The sequence below is a fragment of the Myxocyprinus asiaticus genome, chromosome 1, assembly GCF_019703515.2.
Source record: "Myxocyprinus asiaticus isolate MX2 ecotype Aquarium Trade chromosome 1, UBuf_Myxa_2, whole genome shotgun sequence".
Classification (NCBI taxonomy): Eukaryota; Metazoa; Chordata; class Actinopteri; order Cypriniformes; family Catostomidae; genus Myxocyprinus; species Myxocyprinus asiaticus.
The window spans coordinates 32097772-32112720 of record NC_059344.1 but is presented as its reverse complement, the minus strand read 5'-3'; the positions used below and the strand labels follow the sequence as shown (position 1 = coordinate 32112720).

General features: G+C 46.8%; 1 protein-coding gene across 5 annotated transcripts in view; it reads left to right on the top strand.

Annotated features, from left to right (window-relative positions):
* LOC127449385 (mothers against decapentaplegic homolog 3) overlaps positions 1–14949 on the top strand; it is a 76310-nt gene that overhangs the window by 21341 nt on the left and 40020 nt on the right. For 4 of the 5 annotated variants that reach the window (XR_007898758.1, XM_051712996.1, XM_051712797.1 and 1 more), the window contains exons 3-4: positions 11622–11756; positions 13180–13254. Coding sequence is in view for 4 of the 5 variants with exons in the window: in XM_051712996.1 (XP_051568956.1) it covers positions 11622–11756; positions 13180–13254 (210 nt within the window). In the remaining variant the exon portion in view is untranslated. Of the gene's footprint in view, positions 1–11621; positions 11757–11776; positions 13013–13179; positions 13255–14949 lie in introns of those variants that run through there. The other variant, XM_051713071.1, reaches the window with a different exon arrangement.

Genomic DNA, 14949 nt, shown 5'->3' with positions numbered 1-14949 from the left:
GCAAGAGAGAGGAAGGGAGAGAGAGAGACAGTTACATAATTACAGTTTGACATTTGCAGCGTTCACATAAATAACAAAACAAGGCTTTTTGCAGGCCACTGACATTGAGAAGAAAAAAACTCTTTATATGTGCTCGTGCATCATCAGAAAAGTGCACTGGCCGCTTTTTTTCCCCGTCTTTTCTTCAAATATAATCAAACATGTTTGTCTAAGTAATGACATCTCGTCAAATGACACTTTTGTCCTGTTCAGACCTTGTATTATCATATGTCTATGACAAGTGGACAAAAGACCTTATTCACGCTAGCGCTATCTTTGATTTTTAATGGGAATGACAATGAGGCTGTGAGGGATAGACTTAAAGTCTCTTCAATGGGCTGTATCTGCAGTTTGAAGTGTTTTTGGATCGTTCTGAGGACAAAACATTGATAAAATATCTGTCCAAGAACATTCAGTAAACAAAGAATTCCAGACAACATGAGTTGTGGAAAATCAGATGTAATCTAGGAGCTTAATACAGCTTTATACCGTTTGTGCCATTGAAGAGATGGTAAGTCTATCCGTCTCAGCCTCGTTGTCATTCCCATTAAAAATCAAAGATGGTGCTAGCGTGAATAAGGTCTGTGAATGGGTGAAACAGGTGTGTGAATGGGTTGTGAAACATGTAGGTCGGCAGGAAGATGAGCAAAATTACATATGTACTTGAAGATGGAAGTTTGTCATTTTAGGCAGTACTTAGTTTTGCAGTATTTGGATATCTCCTAAGTCATATCTTACTCCCGACTGCTGGGTTTAGGCAAAAAGACAAAATGCGCATACAGTATATTTTAAATTTTAGTTTTGCTGGCGGCAGTAAGAGTCTCATACAATTTAAATGTGGTGGTCTACTACTGCTCAGGTGATTGAAAGATGTGATAGGCTACACTCAGACTTTCAGAGTGTTGCATAATATCGAAAAGGATGCAGCTGTTTCGATGAGCACATCGGCAAGGAGAACATGACGATGTGTCTTTGTATCGATACACAGCAGAGTACATGTTTATGGTTTAGGTACAGAATGTGATATAGCAATATACACTCACCGACCACTTTAGTAGGTACACCTTCTTATTTATGCGATTGTCTGATCAGCCAATCATGTGTCAGCAATGTAATGCATAAAATCATGAAGATACGTATCAGGAGCTTCAGTTAATGTTCACATCAATCATCAGAATGGGGAAAAAATTTGATCACAGTGATTTCGACCGTGACATGATTTTTGGTGCCAGACAGGCTGGTTTGAGTATTTCTGGAACTGCTGATCTCCTGGGATTTTCATGAACAACAGTCTCTAGAGTTTACTCAGAATGGTGCGAAAAACAAAAAACATCCAGTGAGCAGAAGTTCTGAGGATGGAAACGCCTTGTTGATGAGAGAGGTCATAGGAGAATGGCCAGACTGTTTCGAGCTGACAGAAAGGCTACGGTAACTCAGATAACACCTCTGTACAATTGCAGTGAGCAGAATAGCATCTCAGAATGCACAACATGTCGAACCTTGAGCCGAATGGGCTACAACAGTAGAAGACCACTTCAGGTTCCACTCCTGTCAGCCAAGAACAGAAAGCTCAGGTTTTTGAGCAGTTTTGGTGAGCCTGTGCCCACTGCAGCCTCAGTTTCCTGTTCTTAGCTGACAGTAGTGGTACCCGGAGGGGTCTTCTGCTGCTATAGCCCATCCGCCTCAATGTTCGACATGTTGTATGTTCAAACATGCTTTTCTGCATTGCATTGTTATAACGTGTGGTTAGTTGGGTTACTGTCACCTTCCTGTCAGCTTGGACCAGTTTGGCCATTCTCCTCTGGCCTCTGTCATTAACAAGCTGTTTTCGCATAAAGAACTGTTGTTGAATTGTTGTCGCCCACAAAACGTCCTGGTTACTTGCGTAACCTCAGTTCCCTGATGGAGGGAACGAGACGTTGTGTCGATGTAGTAACACTAGGGGTCACTCTTGCGAGCCCGAGACACCTCTGGTCTGGTATGCAACCACTCACTCATTTTATGCTGAGGAGCCGAGACAAGGTCCGGCCATTTCAGCGGGTAGTTCAACGTTGTGGCAGGAGGGACACAATGTGTCGTTCCCTCCATTAGGGAACGGAGGTTACCCAAGTAACCAGGACGTTCCCTATCTGTCACTCACTCGACGTTGTGTCGATGTAGTGACACTAGGGTTCCCTATATGAAACGCCACAACTGGCTGAACTGTGTTTCGTGAACTGGCGGTGTGTGACGGGCAGACCACTGTGTGCCTCGTAGCCAGCGCACCAGGCTGACACGTAACCTCCCCCAACATAGTTATGAGTGTCGAACAGCCCTTTGGGGACAAGTCGACTACCCAAAAGATAGAGACAGGCTAACCCAGTCGTGGCCTCTTTTTCCCTTCTTTTTTCCCACTCCCTAAAAAAGAAGGGGGATTATCCGACTGGGCCGCCAGGTCTAGTCGGGGGGTGTCCCTCCCAAGGGGAGGACACCGCGGAGACGATACCTCACCCAAAGAGAGGGGGGATATTTAAGTGGAACAAATACGTCACTTGGTCTTGCCGACAATGTGGAGAGTCTCATGGTAGATCCTACCCAACGGGGGAGGAATTACTACAAACATGGAGACTGGGGCAGAGGGGCTCTGCTCAAGGAAGACGCAGTTTGCCAACAGGGAGACGAATTAGTGGAAGATATATATCGCATGGGGTTACCTTACAGGGAACCGCCACATGCGGAGCACCTACTCCAGAACAGGGCTCTTAGCACGTGTACTGTGCCGGCAGTGAGTCTCTCCGAAAACTTGACTGCCACAGGGCTCGGAGGAAGTCAACCAGGGAACATAGTTTGTGAACACTACTGGGAATTAATGGCGCACATCTTCAGCTCAGAGGAGGTGAAAGGTGCTATGTGCAAGCGATACACCCGGCCAGCTATCCCGGGCTTATCTGCTTGTATTGCGTGCCACTAACTGGGATGAAACCTGTTCCACCCGGAGGTTGTAGAACCTTGCAAAGGTGTTGGGTGTTGCCCAGCCTGCTGCTCTGCAAATGTCTCTTAGAGAGGCACCCCTGTCCAGGGCCCAGGAGGCCGCTACACCCCTGGTAGAATGGGCTCGTAGCCCTACCGGGGGCGGCACGTCCTGCGCGTGATATGCCATAGCTATGGTGTCAATGAGCCAGTGGGCGATCCTCTGCTTGGAGGCAGCGCTTCCTTTCTGTTGTGCACCAAAGCAGACAAAGAGCTGCTCAGAGATCCTAAAGCTCTGCGTGTGATCCAAATAGATGCGTTCAGCGCGCACCGGACACAGCAATGACAGGGCTGGGTCTGCCTCCTCCTGGGGCAGCGCTCACAGGTTCACCACCTGGTCCCTAAAAGGGGTCATGGGAACCTTGGGCACATAGCCCAGTCGGGGTCTCAGGATCACGTGAGAGTAGCCCGGACCGAACTCCAGGCAAGTTTCACTGACAGAGAACGCTTGCAGGTCTCCTACCCTCTTGATGGAAGTGAGCGCAGTCAGGAGGACAGTCTTCAAAGAGAGTGCCTTAAGCTCAGCTGACTGCAAAGGCTCAAAGGGGGCTCTCTGTTGACCCTGAAGAACTACAGAGAGGTCCCATGAGGGAACCATGGCCAGGGGGCCAGCTGTGTGCCAGCGCATCTATGCCGAGGGGTGCTTCGGTCAGGGCGTACTAGAGCGGGCAGTGGGAGGATTATTGGGAGGTGAACAGGGCCACCTGTGTCTGTCCGAATCGACTCCAAATCAGCTGGACCACCTGAGGATGGAGTCTCCACTCTCCCCTGAGGGTAACCTGCCGTGACAGCGTGTCTGCTGTAGTGTTGAGGTCGCCGGGGATGTGAGTGGTTCGCAGTGACTTGAAGTGCTGCTGACTCCAGAGGAGGAGACGGCGGGAGAGTTGTGACATACAACGAGAGCGCAGACTGCCTTGGCGGTTGACATATGCTACCGTTGCCGTGTTGTCTGTCCAAACTAACACGTGCTTGCCCTGGATCAATGGCCGACACCTCCGCAGAGCGAGCAGAATTGCCAACAACTCGAGGCAGTTGATGTGCCAATGCAGTTGCGGGCCCGTCCACAAGCCGGCGGCTGCGTGCCCGTTGCAAACAGCGCCCCAGCCCATTTTGGAGGCGTCTGTCGTGATCATGACGTGCCTGGAGACCTGCTCTAGGGGAACACCTGCCCGTAGAAACGAGAGGTCGGTCCAAGGGCTGAAAAGACGGTGACAGACCGGCGTGATGACCACGCGATGTGTCCCGCGGCACCATGCCCATCTCGGTACTCGAGTCTGAAGCCAGTGCTGAAGCGGTCTCGTATGCATCAACCCGAGCGGGGTGGCCACCGCTGAGGATGCCATATGCCCCAGGAGCCTCTGAATGAGTTTCAGTGGAGCCGCTGTTTTCTGTTTGAACGCCTTCAAAGAGGCCAGCACCGACTGGGCGCGCTCGTTCGTGAGGCGCGCTGTCAAAGAGACTGAGTCCAACTCCAAACCAAAGAAAGAGATGCTCTGAACCGGGAGGAGCTTGCTCTTTTCCCAGTTGACCCGAAGCCCTAGTCGGCTGAGGTTTGAGAGCACCAAGTCCCTGTGTGCACACAACATGTCCCGAGAGTGAGCTAGGATTAGCCAATCGTCGAGATAGTTGAGAATGCGAATGCCCACTTCCCTTAACGGGGCAAGGGTTGCCTCTGTGACTTTCGTGAAGATGCGAGGAGACAAGGACAGGCCGAAAGGGAGGACCTTGTACTGATACACCTGACCTTCAAATGCAAACCGCAGGAAGGGTCTGTATCGAGGTAGAATCGAGACGTGGAAGTATGCGTCCTTCAGGTCTACCGCTGTGAACCAATCTTGATGCCGGACACTCGCCAGAATGCGTTTTTGCATCAACATCTTGAACGGGAGTCTGTGTAAAGCCCGGTTCAGTACTCGCAGATCCAAGATTGGAAAACCCACCGCCTTTTTTCGGTACGATGAAGTAGGGGCTGTTAAACCCCTGCTTCATCTTGGCCGGAGGGACAGGTTCTATCGCACCCTTCCGTAGGAGGGTAGCTATCTCCGCGCACAAGGTAGCAGCGTATTCGTCCTTCACCAAGGTGAAGTTGATACCGCTGAACCTGGGCGGACGCCTGACGATCTGAATCGCGTAGCCGAGTCGGACGGTCCGGACCAGCAATCGAGACGGATTGAAAAGTGCAAGCCATGCATCCAAGTTCCGTGCAAGGCGGACCAAAGGGACAACGTTGTCGGACGTACCGGCAGGTGGGGCCTCACGGCGGGGTGGGGCGGAGCTCGAGGTGCCACACCATGTCGTGGCCGTGTTGAGTCTAAGGACATCGAAGCACTTACCTGGCTCCTTGTGACCACCCCTGGAACAGCCTGGGATGGGGAAGAGGCCTGTCCTCGTGACCCGTGGAGACTGTCACATCGGGGGTGGATGTGTGCCACAGCTGGGCGCGCAGGGGCGGGGAGACCGCCGCTGAGCGCCAATCCTGCAAGGGAAAACCCGTGGACGGTGGTCATGACGACGACCGTGCACACTGGGTGTATGACCCAGGGAAGGAGGAAACCGCTCTTTTGCTGAACTGTTGGGTACCGCATCCACTTGGGCATGCGGTGAAATCAAACAAAAAGGCAACAAAAGATTCTCCACCTGGCCCTCCACCGGGGATGGAGTGGTCTTCCTACCAGCTCCAGTTGAGTGGGTTTCTTCGACCCTGGGTCGCCCGTCTCAGGGGCGCTTTGACGACCTTCGTGGGTTCTTAGCAGCGGACGGGTGGCGTCTGCTTCCTGCGATGGGCTCCACGCCGGGGCCGGGCCGAAGGGGCGGGCTGCGGCGGAGCCGGTGCAGTCACCGCAGGGGGATGCCCTTGGCGACGAGCATACGGGGTGCGGGATCTTGAGCCGCGCCGGGGCAGGATATGCCAGATAGCCTCCGTCTGCTGCTTCACCGTCGAGAACTGCTGGGCAAAGTCCTTGACGGTGTCGCCAAATAGGCCAGCCTGAGAAATGGGGGCAGCAAGGAACCGTGTCTTGTCGGCCTCACCCATCTCAACCAGGTTGAGCCAAAGGTGGCGCTCCTGGACCACTAATGTGGACATCGTCCGCCCGAGAGACCGCGCCGTGACCTTCGTCGCTCAGAGAGCAAGGTCGGTCACCGAGCGCAGTTTCTGCATCAGATCTGGGGCAGAACTACCCTCGTGCAGTTCTTTTTACGCCATGGCTTTCCTGCAGGTCCACCAAGCCAAGGCATAAAAAGAACTGCAGGGCAGAGGCGGCTTGTCCAGTAGCGCTGTAGGCTTTAGCCGTCAGGGACGACGTGAACCTACAGGGCTTGGACGGGAGCTTTTGGCGTCCGCGCCAGGTTGCAGCGCTCTGCGGGCATAGGTGTACTGCGAGCACCCTATCCACCGGGGAATCGCCGTATAGCCTTGGCCGCCCCACCATTGAGCGTAGTGAGGGCGGGGGAACTGAGGAATTGGGACTGGGCAGTAAAAGGGGCCACCCACGATTTCGTCATCTCCTCGTGCACTTCCGGGAAGAAGGGCACTGGAGTGGGGCGTGGCTGCTTTGAGCGGCGCTGCGAGCCCAGGAACCCATCATCGAGCTGCGAGGGTTCAGGGGAGAGCGGAGGGTTCCACTCTAGCTGCCCGGGAAAGCATGTCCATCTCTGCATCAGCCTGTGACTGGGCAATCGTCCCCGAAGGGGGGAGCCCAGCTGAGGCTTCTGCGTCCGACTGGACAAGCCCGCTCTCCGATGCTGTGCTCGAAAGCTCATCAGCTTCGTGGGCTCCGAACAAGAGGCCAGACTTGCCATGAGACAAGCCGGCGGACTCACCCGGAAGCCCAATCGGGGCAGACGAGCTTGCTGGGGAATGGGAGGTCCGTGAGGGGATTCCCGGCGGAGGCGATCCCATTGGGGTCCCCAAATCGCTCCCAGTGCTAGCCGTGCTGGCCTCAAACCCGTAGATAGAAGGACCGAGGCGGGAAGCCGCTGGGGTGGCTTGCTTTCCTACAAAATCAAGCCGCGACCACAACGTTGCCATGGTCGTGTTCTCGCAGTGAGAACATGAACCATCCACGAACGCTGCCTCCGTGTGGGTCGCGCCCAGACACGAAAGACAGCGATCATGACCGTCTGAAGTTGAGAGGTAACGACCGCAACCAGGAATAACACACAATCGGAAAGGCATCTTTAAAAAGATGCGTCTTTAAAGAGACGTTCTGTGTGTGCCACTCTTTTAGAGAAATATACTCTTTTTAGAGAAATATCTTTCAGAAAATATACTCTCTTTTTTTTCTGCCGAAGTGCCCAGGGGCGTTCTCTGTAGTGCACCAGTGCAGAGGAGGGAGAAGCCGCTGAAATGCACCGTCAGATCGAGCAGATGTGAATGAACAGTAAGAATTCAGCTCAATGAGCATGACCGTTCGGCTCCGAAGTGAAAATCTGAATGAGTGGTTGCATACCAGCTCCTTTTATACTGTATGTCCGGGGGAGTGGCATGCAAATACCACTTGCCAATTTTCATTGGCCTTTTATCAAAGACCAGAGGTGTCTCGGGCTCCCAAGTGTGACCCCTAGTGTCACTACAACGACACAGCGTTGAGTGAGTGACAGATAGGGAACTGTTGTTTCAGATGTTTTTTGTTTTTCGCACCATTCTATATATACTCTAGACTGTTGTGCATGAAAATTCCAGGAGATCAGCAGTTACAGAATACTCAAACCAGCCAGTCTGGCACCAACAATCATGTCACAGTCTAAATCACTGACATCACATATTTTCCCCATTCTGATGGTTGATGTGAACATTAACTGAAGTTCCTGACTCAAATCTGCATGATTTTATACATTACACTGCTGCCATATGATTGGCTGATTAGATAATTGCATGAATACGTAGGTGTACAGGTGTACCTAATAAAGTGGTCGCGGTTTTATCCGGTGTATAAAAGTGTGGTATCCAGTGGGGAGGAACAAAATATACACCTTCCAGATTATAAAGTGCAAGTGGGCATGTGGAGCTTTCCTGAGTGGCATGGTGGTTCTGAGAGATAACAAGTCCTTAATAAAGGGGATGACATCATTTATAATTTATCATTTATTAAAAATTCAGTTTATACACTCAGCATAAATATCAAAATAAAGGCCTATTCACATCAAAATTGTGCTGTTTTTGCGAGACGAACTTCGGATGAAAGGTCTATTCAGATAGAGACAAGTAATTTCACCCTGTAACAGGTAAAGGTTGGGCAGGGAGGAGGTGGGAACCAGCTGAACAGTCAACATAAAGTTTAATGGACAACATAAACCAACATAAAACATAAGGACACACACACAACGCGGCCGCGTGCGTCTCTCTCTTGAACCGGCGCCTCCGGCTGCCCCTTATCTCGCTCTCCCGCTGATCAGCTGATTCAGCGCTGGCTGTGCTCCATCACTGCCCGGCCACGCCCTCCTCCTCGTCACACCCCTCCCCCTCCCGATTCAGGCCTGGGTGCCACCTGTCTGACAAACTCCCCTGCAATCTCTGGGGGGGAGATGCTGTCCTTCCGGCTGTTCTGTCAGTCGGTGGTACACCCAGCCTCCTGTGAACCTGGGGGAGAGACGAGGGGAGGCGTAGGAAGAGGGAAAGGGCGAGCGGAGACACATAGAGAGGAGAGAGAGAAATATTTGCTCGCCGGCTCCCGGATGCGCTGTCAACCGGTCCTCAACTGCTCCTCCACCCTCTTGCGGACGCCAGCTTGTTTCTCCCCCCGGCGGACGGCAGCGAGGCCTCTGGCCCCTGGCGGACGGAACCACGCCCTCCTCCTTGTCACACACCCCTGTACAGTAGGCGGCGCTGTTGCTGTTCTACTATTTGCCTAACCTGACCCTTCAGCTATCAGAGATAAATACATTATATGCTGTTAAAGATTTTATTTAGCTAATTTGGCATAACTGTTTCATTATGTTCTTTCTATGTTATTGATGCATTTTGAGGAATATTGAATCAGTTTTTTTTTTATGTGAGTGAAATTAATAAAGGGCGCTGTTGCATAAATATACGTCCTGTGTCTTTTATATTTGCTCATGTATTTTGCTACAAGTACCATACCATACGGACTCCTGAACCCAACTTCTCATTTTATAATGCCTGGATTAATACCTGGATTATATAACACAAGGTGTATTGATATAAATACACCTGGACTAATATACATTAAGATTAACAGGTAGTTATAGTATAAAATGTGATGCATAATATTAAAAATAATATAAAACAAAACATGGGTCTTTTCTTTATTTAATTATTGCATATTTGTGTTGAATTGAGGGTTTCTTGTGCATGGTTATAGGAGCAACGTTACAGGAATATTTTGTTATATTATCCTTGCAATAAAAATAGCAGTGAGGTCCTTCAATTTGTTTGTCTACACTCATAGTAAAATATTGCATGCAAAGAGTCTTTTTATGGGATATTTTACTATGAGCTTAGTCCAAACGTATAGCCAAACCTCACTGCTATTTTTAATGGCAGGAAAAAATATCAGACACAGTGATATACATATTAAATTATGTACATTAAGACAAAAACACCATAAGTAGAATTTCAAAAACAGATAGGGTTTATGTTTGCAGATCCAAGGGTTGATAAACAGCAACTATTTTATTTTTAAGTATATAAACAAAGGGGGGGGGGGGGCATATAGGCTGCATGTCTAATTCCAACGTTGATTAGCACCACCAACACGCTGGATTGAGCAGCTGAATTGACTTGGACTGATCTCCGTAAAAAAAGCCATTGGATTGTCGGAGGACGATTTGTCGGCCCTGATGTGAATAGCGTTATAGGAATCCATTTTTCCGATTAAAAAACTAATTCGGAATGAATACAATTGCACTGTTGTGAATAGACCTTAAGACAATTACAGTTGAAGTCAGAAGTTTACATACACTTATTAAATTAATTATTTTAACCACTCCACAGATTTAATGTTAGCAAATTATAGTTTATTTGTGCATAACACGAGCAATTTTTCCAAGAATTGTTTTCAAACAGATTGTTTCACTTTTAATTGACTATATCACAATTTCAGTGGGTCAGAAGTTTACATACACTAAGTTAACTGTACCTTTAAGCATCCTGGAAAACTCCAGAAAATGATGTCAAGCCTTTAGACAATTAGCCAATTAGCTTCTGATAGGAGGTGTACTGAATTGGAGGTGTACCTTTGGATGTGTTTTAAGGCCTACCTTCAAACTCAGTGTCTCTTTGCTTGACATCATGGGAAAATCAAAAGAAAGCCAAGACCACAGAAAAAAAATTGTGGACCTCCACAGTTCTGTTTCATCCTTGCGAGCAATTTCCAAACACCTGAAGGTACCACGTTCATCTGTAAAAAAAATAGTATGCAAGTATAAACACCATGGAACAACGCAGCCATCATACCGCTCAGGAAGGAGATGCATTCTCCTAGAGATGAATGTAGTTTGGTGCGAAAAGTGCAAATCAATCCCAGAACAACAGCAAAGGACCTTGTGAAGATGCTGGAGGAAACAGGTAGACAAGTATCGATATCCACAGTAAATCGAGTCCTATATCAACATAACCTGAAAGGCTGCTCAACAAGGAAGAAGCCACTGCTCCAAAACCACCACAAAAAATCCAGACTACAGTTTGCAAGTGCACATGGGGGGACAATGATCTTACTTTTTGGAGAAATGTCCTCTGGTCTGATGAAACAATAATCGAACTCTTTGGCCATAATGACCATCATTATGTTTGGAGGAAAAAGGGTGAGGCTTGCAAGCTGAAGAACACCATCCCAACTATGAAGCATGGGGTTGGCAACATCATGTTGTGGGGGTGCTTTGCTGCAAGAGGGACTGGTGCACTTCACAAATAGATGGTATCATGAGGAAGAAAAATTGTGGATATATTGAAGCAACATCTCAATACATCAGCCAGGAAGTTAAAGCTTGGTCGCAGATGGGTCTTCCAAATGGACAATGACACCAAGCATACCTCCAAAGTTGTGGCAAAATGGCTTAAGGACAACAAAGTCAAGGTATTGGAGTGGCCATCACAAAGCCCTGACCTCAATCCGACAGAAGTGTGTGCGAGCAAGGAGGCCTACAAACCTGACTCAGTTACACCAGTTCTGTCTGGAGGAATGGGCCAAAATTCCAGCAATTTATTGTGAGAAGCTTGTAGAAGGCTACCCAAAACGTTTGACCCAAGTACAGTCAATTTAAAGGCAATGATACCAAATACTAACAAAGTGTATGTAAACTTGTGACCCACTGGGAATGTGATGAAAGAAATAAAAGCTGAAATAAATCATTCTCTCTACTAATATTCTGATATTCACATCCTTAAAATAAAGTAGTGATCCTAACTGACCTAAGACAGGAAATATTTTTTATGATTAAATGTCAAGACTTGTGAAAAATTGAGTTTATATGTATTTGCCAAGGTGTATGTAAACTTCTGACTTCAACTGTATATGCATTTGTTATTCTGGTTATGGTTCAAAACATGAACGTGTGGTGTATTGGGTATTTTTTCTCTTCTTCTGTCTCACTCTTTCTATCTCTATCTGCAGTTCTTCCTCCAGTGCTGGTGCCTCGTCACACTGAAATCCCCAGCGAGTTTCCTCCTCTGGATGACTACAGTCACTCCATCCCAGAAAACACAATTTTCCCCGCAGGCGTCGAGCCCCAGAGCAACTACATACCAGGTAGAAGACAAATACCCTTTAATACAAGACACTTAATTTAGAGTTATAGTGTTAAGACTAAACAGCCTCAGAACCCCATTTGAAATATTAGGCATGCCCAGCAAAGTAACGTCAAGTGGCTACTAAATGCTAAATTAATATCATCAGGGCTGCCACAAAGTGGCATGATCCCAAGTGTGTGTGTTTCTACGTTTTTGTAAATGTTTTCCAATCCTAATAGAATAGGTTTAGTCTGTAGCTGTTGTCCCAGTGGTCTGGTGGGCTGTGGGTGGATCTCTCTGGTGGCAGGATATGGGCGGAAAGAGCAACAGTCCAGTCAACTGGCCTCCATTCAACCAGAGTGCAGCACAGCACGAGAGAGAACAAATCAATGCTGGACATGAAACAATGGGGACACTAGGGAGCAGTTAGACAAACAGACACAGTCTTATACACATACACCCACATCCTTAGACACACACAAGGTACATGTAAAGGACACCCATATTACACACAAAGAATATGAAATTGACACACTCATGCACAGGCATAAACATTCATAGCCATTCAGCTACCTTGTTTACAAGACTAGCTTAACCAGCATGCAATTCCCATTGTGGTCAAGGCTGGTTTGTGCTGGTTAAAGCTGGTTTGGTGTTGATATAGCTGGTGAACCAGCATAGCCATGTTATTCACCAGCAAATCTTTTACATACTCATTGACCAGTTTTTTGTTTTGTTTTTTTTTTTCAGGTAATGCTGGAAAACCAAGAAAGTCTTGCTGGTTAAGCTAGTCAAAAAGCCTTGTTGGAACACCAGCACACCAACATCCCATGTTGTTGATCAGCATTCAAATCACAACATGTGCTGGTGACCAGTTATGCTGGGATTTTTTTTTTTTCCCCAGCAGGATTGTTATACATGTTAATGCCACCTACAGGCCTGTTTACTTTTCTGACCAGTAAACAATGGAAGAACACGTTCCTATCTTTTATGATTTGACGTTTAACTGATGTTGCATCAGACTTAAATGTAACAATTTAGATTGAACTCATTTATAAACTGCTTTCGGCTACATAAGGAGAAGATTATCTCATAGAGTCTGTATGGAGTGGCTTTGGTTGGGATTAGTTCCATCTGAATGGTATTTGGTTAAGGGAGGCAGTCTGTTACTGTAATGGGGCGGTGTGTGTTGTTCCATATTCTGCTGCTGAAACTGAACTGACCCCATCTTTCCAAATCAGGTGTCTTAATCTGAAGGGGAAGAATAAAACCCTTGTGAGTCATTGTCTACGCTACACCTGCTAGATTTTGCCGGTTGTGGTCGTGTGTGTTTTGAATGTGCCTAATCCTTTATCCATCAGCTGGGTTACTATGTTATTGGTGTGTATGATTGTGTGCATGCAGTCTAACATGTTGTGTGTTTGTTTGTGTGTATGTTACAGAGACGCCCCCTCCAGGCTATATTAGTGAAGATGGAGAGACCAGCGATCATCAGATGAACCGCAGCATGGACACAGGTGATGCGGCATAATACAACAGTGTACTTTCATTCAACTGTGTCAGCAGCAATATGAAAAGCCACCAATGTTCAATAAATAGTGAAATGTATTCATTATAATGATTAGAATAAACAAATCTTCCACTTATAAATATAGTTCATTGGTCAAGCTGTAGGCTGTTTATGGTTGCTAAGTAACATAGCAATTTTTCGCATCTATTTAGAATGTTAAGTCAAAAGTCTCTATCTGCATTTTACAGTGCTTTCGAACATGGATCAATCAATCAGAATTTAGGGTTGTAACTACCTGCTTTACGCTAATTCACACTAGTATACACTTTGAAACTCCGTTTTCAGTTTAATAAAGTAATTGTTTTCCGAAGTATTCTGTTACAGAGAGCATTTTCGAAAGTCTTAATTTTCGGTGGAGTAAAAAACTGTTATAGTGTGAATGAGAGGCGTAAATGTAGCAAAATCAATGCATTTTCAAACAATCTTATTAGTGTGGACGTATTCTTAATTCGAGTTAAACCACAGCATTGTAGCATTGTTGAATTCTTGATTCCTGCTGTGTTGAATGACTGTTGTTGATTAGTGTTATATAATTACATGCTGTGAAGTAGCCCCAGGTGTGCAGTTGCATATCACTTTGCTATGTTCTTTCAATTTTGTTACAAAGTTTCAAATTAACAGACTTAATCATGCCATAAGGTAGTAGTCCAGTTAGAATGTAGAGCTGGAACTATATGTTTTTATGCCATAAAAACACTTGTGGCACTTGTGAATTCTTGATTGTTTGATACACATTCCTAATGTAATAATTAATAAGTCATTTTCTATAATTTCATGGCTGTGAAGCAGTTCCAGATTTGTTGACCGCATCACAATAAAATATAATTTCGCCACGTTCCCTTACAAAAAATAACTGCAGTTTTTGTTTACTGTAGTACAAGTGTGGTAAATTGGACACAGTATTATTGCAGTACTGGAAACTGCAGGAATACTGCATCCAAATTACCACACTTGTACTGCAGTACTTGAAACTGCAGGAATACTGCATCCAAATTACCACACTTGTACTGAAGTACTGAAAACTGCAGGAGTACTGCGTCCAAATTACCACACTTGTACTGGAAACAGCAGGAGTACTGCGTCCAAATTACCACACTTGTACTGCAGTACTGGAAACAGCAGGAGTACTGCGTCCAAATTACCACACTTGTACTGTAGTACTGGAAACTGCAGGAATACTGCATCCAAATTACCACACTTGTACTGCAGTACTGAAAACTGCAGAAATACTGCATCCAAATTACCACACTTGTACTGCAGTACTGGAAACTGCAGGAATACTGCGTCCAAATTACCACACTTGTACTGCAGTACTGGAAACTGCAGGAATACTGCGTCCAAATTACCACACTTGTACTACAGTACTGAAAACTGCAGAAATACTGCATCCAAATTACCACACTTGTACTGCAGTACTGGAAACTGCAGGAATACTGCGTCCAAATTACCACACTTGTACTGCAGTACTGGAAACTGACTTGTACTACAGTACTGAAAACTGCAGGAGTACTGTGTCCAAATTACCACACTTGTACTGCAGTACTGGAAACAGCAGGTGCACTGTGTCCAAATTACCACACTTGTACTGCAGTACTGAAAACTGCATGAGTTTTGCGTCCAAATTACCACACTTGTACTGCAG